General features: G+C 40.6%; 1 protein-coding gene across 2 annotated transcripts in view; it reads right to left on the bottom strand.

Moving 5' to 3' along the window:
- The window catches only part of HLTF (helicase like transcription factor), a 53,482-nt gene extending 45,842 nt beyond the window's left edge, over positions 1-7,640 (bottom strand). For both annotated transcript variants that reach the window (XM_017856558.1, XM_017856559.1), the window contains exons 1-2: positions 7,402-7,640; positions 5,760-5,967 (exon numbers count right to left, since the gene is read on the bottom strand). In XM_017856558.1, coding sequence (XP_017712047.1) covers positions 5,760-5,967; positions 7,402-7,421 — 228 coding nt within the window. In that variant the 5' untranslated portion in view covers positions 7,422-7,640. The remainder of the gene's footprint in view (positions 1-5,759; positions 5,968-7,401) is intronic.
- Positions 7,641-9,553: the final 1,913 nt, after the last annotated feature.

Raw genomic sequence — 9,553 nt, 5'->3', positions numbered from 1 at the left:
AAAAAAAAAAAAACCATGGACAAAGAACTAAAGGAAATAAAGGGAATAAAGGGGGAAAATGAACAAAATGAGAATTCCAGTAAAGGCAGAAATTATAATAAGCAACAAAACAAATTCTGGAGCTGAAAAACAACTAAATTAAAAAATTCACCAGATGTATTCAACAGCAAATTTGAGCAGGCAGAAGAAAGAACTGGCAAATGTGAAGATAAGAAAATTGAAACTTTTCACTCTCAGTAGTAGAAAGAAAAAAGAATTAAGAAAAAGGAACAGAGCCTGAGGGGCCTGTGAGACATTACTGAGTGTACCAACTATGTACCATAAAAGACCTAGAAGAAGGGAAAGACAAAGAGGTAGAAAAAATACTTAAAGAAATAACCCACTTTGAGAGGCCAAGGAGGGTGGATCACAAGGTCAGGAGATCAAGACCATACTGGCTAACATGGTGAAACCCCCGTCTCTACTAAAAAATACAAAAAATTAGCTGGGTGAGGTGGCGGGTGCATGCAGTCCCAGCTACTCCAGAGGCTGAGGCAGGAGAATGGCACGAACTCAGGAGGCGGAGCTTGCAGTGAGCCAAGATCGGGCTCTGTACTCCAGCCTGGGCGACAGAGCGAGACTCTATCTCAAAAAAAAAAAAAAAAAAAAAAACCAAAAACTTCCCAATTTGATGAAAACCACTACTCTACATATATAAGACGCTCAACAACTCCAACTAAAATAAACTCAAAGAGATCCACACCTGGTCACATCATAATCTGTTAAAAGAAGTTTGAGACCAGCCGGAACAACAGAGCAACAGTTTCAAAAAAAAAAATTATTAAAAAAAATAAAAAACAAATTTTAAGTATAATTTTTTATAATTTTTGTCCTATCTTACTAAAAAGTATATAAATTATAAATCTTTGTTGATAGGTATACTACATATATAAAGATATGCCTTGTATGATAACAGCACAAAAGAAGGCAAAAGGATGGAGCTGTGAGCACAAGTATTTTTCAGGGGTTTTTGTTGTTGTTTTGAGACAGAGCCTTGCTCTGTCGCCAGGCTAGAGTACAGTTGCACAATCTCGGCTCACTGCAACCTCTGACTCCGTAGTTCATGCGATTCTCCTGCCTCAGCCTCCCGAGTAGCTGAGACTACAGGCAGGTGCCACCATGTCCAGCTAATTTTTGTATTTTTAGTAGAGATGGGGTTTCACCACATTGGCTGGGATGGTCTCGATCTCCTGACCTCATGATCCGCCCACCTTGGCCTCCCAAAGTGCTGGGATTACAGGCATGAGCCATCATGCCCGGCCGCAAAGTTTTTTTATATACTATTAAGTTGGCACTAATCCAAACTAGGTTCTTATAAATTAAGTTGTTAATTGTAGTCCCTAAAGCAATCATAAGTAACTCAAAATATATAGTAAAAGAAACAAGGGAATTAAAATGGTACACTAAAAAAAAATCTATTTAACATAAAAGTGAGTATTGGAGGCCAGACCCAAATGCTACATATTGTATCATTCCATTTACATGAAATGTCAAGAGGAGGCAAATCCATATACACAGGAAGTAGAAAGATTCATGGTTGCCAGGGAATGAGGGGTAGAGGTAATGGGAGTGACTACAAATGGGAATGAGGTTTCTTTTTGGAGTAATGAAAATGTTTTGGAACTAGATTGTAGGGATGGTTGTTGCACAACCTTGTGAGTATTCTAAAAACTACTCAACTACATACTTTAAAATGGTAAATTTTATTATAAATGTATCTCAATTTTTAAAAATTCCTTTAAAATATACAAGAAAGCTGCTTCAAACCTCTCCCAGCATCCGTCTACTGACTCAAAAGAGATTACAACCAGAACCAAACAAAGTATTACACAGACATTCATCTCTAGCCCTTTGGAGATATTATCTATGAGGCATAGCTACGCTCTCTCCCAGTCACCACCCCTCTGCCACTGCCTACAGGATGATCTTTTTTAAACCATATTGTGCAAAGCCTAGAAAATACATAACCAAAAAAAAAAAAAAGCAGGGCACAAAACTAACAATTTTTGAGCATTTCATCTCAAATAGGGTATTTCATAATTGTAATTTATCATAATAAGCTATCATTAACTGTCATTACAAATAACTAATTACTAGAATTTTAAACAAAATATATGAGCCAAAATATTGGAGACTATAAAAACAAAAACATGGTTCCAGCAGCAAGAAAAAATAGAACATATAAAAAACACACAAAGGATAACAAAAGGAATGAGAATTAATCATAACAGTATACTCATATCCTGCATAACAACATTTCAGCAATGACAGACCACATATATTATGCAATAGCTATTCCACAAGATTATAATGGGGCTTCACTATAGAAGTGTACCATTTTTTATCTTTTATACAATATTTTTACTGTACTTTTTTCATGTTATATATGCTTAAATACACAAATGTGTTACAATTGCCCACAGTATTCAGCAAAGTAACATCTTATTCACTCTACGTTCCCACAAAGAAATCACCTAACACATTTCTCAGAAAGTATCTTCATTGTTAACCAACACATAACTGTATTTTAAAATAGAAAAAGAAATAAACCACCTTATTATAAAATAAAGACACTGACGGGTCAAAAAATAAAAAATTTAACCATACGCTTATTGAAAACACACTTTAAAAAAAACCACAACAAAACAAAGAAAAAATAAAAATAAGAATTAAAAAAACCAGAGTTAAAAATAAAGAATGCTACTATATAACACATCTTGGTGGCTAAAGGCAAGCAATACTTACACGTTTAAAGATTAAAAGATTAAATGACTCAAATTAAGGCTCAAATTGCAAGTCCAACAGAAAAAAAAAGAAAATGAACCTTGCAAGTCCAACAGAAAAAAAAAGAAAATGAACCTAAGTAGAAAAATCGAATGTAAGAGAGTAATTATTAAGCCAAGAAACACAATCATTAAGAAAAATCTACAAGAGGCTGCCTTGAAATGATGTCACAGTTAATCACTAAAAAAGACACAAATGTATAATGCAAAGAATAAAAACAGGAATACAACTACCTTTTTTTTTAAAGTTTTTAAAAAGTTTAATGGAGCCAATAAGGCATATAAAATTGTGTTCTGGCAGACATTTAAAAAATGGCACATTTTATCAAAATTTGACAATTCAGAGTTAAGAGTACTGAAATTAAGGTTCAGAGCACCAACTTAAAACAACCAAAAAAATGGTTATTCAACTTGGAAAGAGGAACTAGAACCAAGGCATAAAGGGGAGTTTAAATACGTGTTCCTTGATGTCAAAATCCTTCAGGAATAGGAGTTCTGGTCACTTGTGAGCAACACAAGTTTGTCACACCACCAAATCCCAATTCCAGAAAATTACCGTTACAATTTTATAAGGACAAATGATTACTATGCACAATTCTATGGGAATAAGTTCGACTATCTAAATAAAATGGATGCTTTTCTTCAAAAATATAAATAACCAAAATTGATCAAAGAAGTACCTAAATTATGCTGAGTGAAAATCGCCAGACTTAAAATAATACATATTGTATAATTCAATGTACGTGAAGTTCTAGAATAGGCAAAACTTATCTATAGTGATAGAAATCAGACTTGCAGTTGCCTAGGGCAGGAGCAGGGAAAAATGATTGTAATAGGATACAAGATACTTTCAGGGAGATGGATACAATCTGTATCTTGATTGGGGTAATAGTTATCAGGTATACATCTTTGTCAAAACACTAGGATCATACATTCAAAATATGTACATTTATCATATGTAAACCACATCTCAATAAAACTTAAAATAACAAGTATGCAAAGATAGTACCTCAATTCTTATTACTTTTTTATAATCGTGATTAACTCAAAAATGTCCATCAATAAGGAAATTATAAGTCCAATATAGATAATATTCCTAATCACATTAGGGATAATATGATCTTATTTTTATTAATATGTATTATGATTCCAATTTACACGCATATACTCACACAAGTGTAGAAGATAAGTTACAGTTCTGGATGATACACTTTAGAAAATTTAATGCTTTTTTAGTCATTTAAAAATAATGAACATGGCTGGGCGCGATGGCTCATGCCTGTAATCCCAGCACTTTGGAAGGCCAAGGTGAGTAGATCACCTGAGGTCAGGAGTTCAAGACCAGACTGACCAACATGGCAAAACCTCATCTCTCCTAAATACAAAAAGTTAGCTGGGTGTGATGGTGCATGCCTGTAATCCCAGCTACTTAAGAGGCTGTTGCAGAAAAACCGCTTGAACCTGGGAGGCAGAGGTTGCAGTGAGCCAAGACTGCACCACTGCACTGCAGCCTGGGCAACACAAGCGAGATTCCGTCTCAGAAAAAAAAAAACATGTATTAATTATAAAATAAATGATATCTCAACACAGTGTTCCTGGAAAAAATAAAATTTAAAATATATATATTTGGCAAAAGAAGAAAACTGATGATTACATTTTTTCAACACACACTAGCTTACCGAGGTCACAGAGATTATTCTCAGATCAAAAACACTGATTGTTCTAAGATCAATAACTACCATAATCTAGTATTTCATGGTGGTATAAAATAATTATTGAAAACAATGTAAGCTTTGAAAAATTAGCACAAATCTGAAACAGAAAAGCTCAGAAATGCATATGAGAGCTAGAGAATATATAGATACGAAATAAGAACTGATAGATTTCAACAATCTATTAGAAAAAACTAGAGGCTGGGCACAGAATCCCAGCACTTGGGGAGGCCAAGGTGGGCAGATCACTTGAGCCCAGGAGTTCCAGATCAGCCTGGACAACAAACCAAAACCTACAAAAAAATACAAAAAAAAAATACAAAAACTAGCTGGGTATGGTGGCAAACACCTGCAGTCCCAGCTACTCGGAAGGCTGAAGTGGGAGAACTGCGTGAGTCTGGGAGGCAGAGATTGCAGTGAGGCCAGATCAGGCCACTTGCACTCCAGCCTGGGCAACAAAATGAAACTTGGTCTCGAAAAAAAAAAAAAAATCCAATTCTCTTAAGTGAAAGAGAAAATCACACTAGCCTGAAAATTCTATACAACATTAGGATATGGCGAGAAACTATGTATCACAAAGATTTTAAATTCAGCCCCACTGTCATTAAGTCCTTCACAACTTTCATTTTATGAAACTGTCATTCATAAAATGCCACAATTATGACAAAAACTTAGGAAATACTGTTTCTTCCTAAGGAATCTCCTAGACAACACATTTCAGACAATCAAAAAACAACTTGTAAAGTTCCAATGTAAAGGAAATATAGGAGAAAAACAAATCCAGAACACGAAACTCCCAAGGAATCTCCTGCTGAACATGCTTCAGACACCCAAAAATAAAAAAGATTTAAGATGCTTAAAAGTAAGAAACATACGGAGAAATGAAAGAATAAAATCCAGAAGATTCCACAAAACTACCTCCTTTTTGCAACAAATCAACGACATGAACAAGGTACTGGGGTGTGGGGGCGGGGTGTTACCCATAATAACCAAACATAACGCACTGAGGCCAAGCATAGTGGCTCACTCCTGTAACCCCAACACTCTGGGAGGCTGAGGTGGGAAGGTCACTTGAGGTATTTGTTATTTTTGGGGTACAAATATTTCATTAACTTAAAGTAAAATAAAGATGAACCGTACACATCACCTGCTAATTCTCTTATTTTCTAGATTAACGCCACAAATATAATCAAAATTTAACTTAGTTATCTACTATTATACTCACTACTCCCGTGTAATAGCGTAGTCCAACCACATGACCTCTCAAACTTCCAAATAAAACGGAATCTAGTTCTTCATCACTAGTTAGGAAGTCATCTGGAGGGATAACATCTTGGAACTCAAAACGTGGAAAGAAAGTTGGATATGAGAGGCGTGGAAAATTTCCATGAACTCCATACTGCACAGTCTGCAAGTACTTCCAAACAGGATCCCTAATTTTTTTTTTAAAGGCAAAGAAAAACAATATTTAAGTACTTCCAAAGACCATATGAGTAGTTTTCTCATGCTTTACTTCAGCAAATGACATCTTACATGGGAATCACAGTAAAGATTAAGTTAGTTACTCTCGTTAAAGCAGGAATTGCAGTGAGTAGAGAAGGCTTCCCAGGAACTTTACCTGTTTTCAATATTGGCTCTTCTACCTGACCCCTAGGAATTCAAAATGAAAAGCCTAGTCAGAGTTCACTAACCTCTTTCCTAGTGAAAATCATCTAAACTGAAATGTATATGATGTCTGTAAATACAATTATGGGCCAGATGTGGTGGCTCACGCCTGGAATCCCAGCACTGTGGGAGGCAGAGGCAAGTGGATCAACTGAGGTCAGGAATTTGAGACCAACCTGGCCAACATGATGAAACCCTGTCTACTACAAATACAAAAATGAGCCGGGCGTGGTGGCGCACATCTGTAATCCCAGCTACTCGGGAGGCTGAGGCAGGAGAACCACTTGAACCCGGGAGGCGGAGGGTGCAGTGAGCCAGGATTGTGCCACTGCACTCCAGCCTGGACGACAGAGCGAGACTCCATCTCAAAAAAATAAATTATTAAAAAAATAAAATTATATGCCAAAATTTCAATAGGGATTCAGCTACAAAAGACTTACAAAAATACAACTATTATTGTATACGAAGTTGTTTATAATTTTCCAGAAAAGACATCCAGCATCCATCACTGTAACTCCCTCCGAGCAGAACACTTACTTTATTCTGGTATCTAAACCACGCCACCGTGGGAAATTGGCCCCAAGCCACCCGTACCCGCCTCCCGTCGCTGGTTTAAGCATTACTCCAAACCCGTTACGTGTAACTGTTTCGGGAATGATCATAAAAACCAATTTGGACAGTGAAAAGTGAGGGGAAGTCTACTGGAGCACTGCAGAAAGTTTCCATTCGCCTAAGAACAGTCGCTTATTTGCGCTGCGTTTTCCTTGCAAGTGGCGCATATCTCTATTAGCTCCTCCGCAAATACGTATCTGCACGTCTATGCATACACATAAGCTGTGAGCCACTTGGGGACAACGGCTGTCTTACTCGGCTCTCCACCGAGCATAATGCCTGCCGCACAGTGGGTATCTAATGGATGTTTTGCTGAATAACGCATGGGCCGAGAGGCTTTAAGCCCCAGGCCCCCCACAGTCGGTGACAGAGATTTCCCAAGTCCCTAACACGAGACTCGCCCTAATAGCCCCTACTCGCCAGCCAAGACAATGCATTTATTTCTCCCGCGGCCACATATGCGACCAACAGAACGAATACAGCTGCACAAATCGCGCGGGGAACGTGGAGGAACGCGTGGAAGGTCAGGTTCATCTGGGGACGCCTCCAGGCCCTTAGCCCGAGCGCCCCACCCCCTCCGCCCCCTTCACCTCTTGAACATCCAGGACATGGCGCTGAGTGGGATGACAAGAGGAGCGCCTCGGCTCCCCTGGATCGTTCTTGAGCCGCCTCGATACGCCTCGTTCCAGGTCCCGCAGCCCAGAAGCCGGGAACAAATTCCGAGCGCCGTATAAGGAGCGCACGACTGAAAGATAAGTCGCCGCGAGTCTACTCAGATGTCGACGCCGTCTCCTTCTAGCAACAATCTGGGAGACCAGCGTCGCTCTGTGACTGGCACTAGGAAAGCCCAATCACGAAGAGAAGAGTGCGGAGCCAAACCAATCAGAGCACAGAAGGGAGGGCAACTCCGCCCCGCTGCCATTCAAAGACTGCGGGGGGTCCCGGCTGCAAGGGTGGTTCCATCCGGGTTCTTCCCCGCCCCCAAGGCGGGCGCGCGGGAAAGCCACGAGGCCCCAGGAGTGCGACTGCGGTGTCTACGGTCCCTGCGGTGCCGGCGTTTTGTTTGATTCCCTGCCTCAAACGGAGGGAAACGACTTTCCTTTACCCCACAAGTCCTAAGACTCAACCCCATTCTGAAGCCTCTACCGTATCCTTCCTCTTATTTTCTGCTCATCTAATGTGGCACATAATAGGGCCGTATACTGAAGGAGCTCCACGGTTTACGAGACCTGGAGCTACCGGCCAGATACTTTGTTTCATTCCCTGTGGTGAACTCTGGGGACTTTCGCTCCAAATTTTCATGTTAAGCCTCAGCGAATGCATGAGACACAACGAGTTTGGAAAATCTTAAATGGAACTTAAGAGTCCCCTCCCCACCTCTTTCCGTTATTTTTAAGGAAAATTTTCCTTTCTTGGTACAGGAAAGCCATCACATGTTTATCACAGCTATGGGGGCGTTTGCCGGAAATGGTGGACAGGACCATTTTCCCCGTGGGCACGTGGCTGTTCCAGCCCAGCTGGGGAGACCCTTGTTTTCCCCAAGGAACTGCAGAGGGGCGCTCTGAGGCTCTCCACGGCTCACTTTCCAGAGTCTGAGGTGACTGGAAGGAGAATGCAGCCCTGGGACCGTCAGCCTTGGACCAGCTGCAGCCGACGCCTGTCAGGGCTGGTCCCTGCACGTTGGGGATGGAGAGGAGGCTGCTGTCCCCGAAGGTGGCCTTTTAATCGCACAGGGCGGGAAGCTGGTGGTGGCGCCGATCTGCACAGGCGGTGCCGTGTAACTGCCAGAGAATACTTGCCCGTCACATAGAAGTCCACATTACACGTCCGTCAACACAATAATATTAGGTGGTCAGCTTTTCTTTTCTTTATTCTTTTTCTGTTTTTTCTCTTTTTCATTGAGACGAAGTCTCGCTCTGTCCCCCAGGCTGGAGTGCAATGGTGGGATCTTGGCTCACTGCAACCTCCGCCTCCCGGGTTCAAGCGATTCTCCTGCCTCAGCCTCTGGAGTAGCCGAGATTACAAGCGCCCGCCACCAGGCCCGGCTAATTTTGGTATTTTTAGTAGAGACGGGATTTCACCATGTTGGCCAGGCTGGTCTTGAACTCCTGACCTCAGGTGATCCGCCCGCCTCCGCCTCTCAAAAGTGCTGGGATTACAGGCGTTAGCCGCTGTGCCAGGCCGGTAGTCAGCTTTTCAAGAGACATTTGTTCATTATCATAAATAAACTGTAGTGATCTGTAATCATGAACCTTGGATGAGCAATAGAATTTGAAGCAATGTATTATTTCATTTGACCAAAGTTGATGAAGAAGATAAAGACAATGGCATTTCAAATTATTTTAATTGTTTTATGTTCTTCTTGAAGTGTACTGAGGCAAATGGCAATACAGTTCAGCATTTGGTATGCCAGATTTTAAATAAATTCTTGGAAAATATGCCAGAAATTGCTCAAATTGATGTTTTGTGTTTAAGAGTAAGAAAGTCAGGCTCACTAGACAAAGAAAAAATTCCAAATGCGAGAACGTAGCTCTTTCAGACTTAAGACTGGCTAGGCGCAATGGCTCACACCTGTAATCCCAGCACTTTGGGAGGCGGAGTTGGGTGGATCACCTGAGGTCAGAAGTTCGAGACCAGTCTGGCCAACATGGTGAAAGCCCGACTCTACTAAGAAAATACAAATATTAGCCGGACGTGGTGGTGCAAGCCTGTAGTCCCAGCTACGTGGGAGGCTGAGGCAGG

Source organism: Rhinopithecus bieti, unplaced genomic scaffold, assembly GCF_001698545.2.
Source record: "Rhinopithecus bieti isolate Rb0 unplaced genomic scaffold, ASM169854v2 scaffold_42565, whole genome shotgun sequence".
Classification (NCBI taxonomy): domain Eukaryota; kingdom Metazoa; phylum Chordata; class Mammalia; order Primates; family Cercopithecidae; genus Rhinopithecus; species Rhinopithecus bieti.
This window is presented reverse-complemented; position numbering and strand designations above follow the sequence as displayed.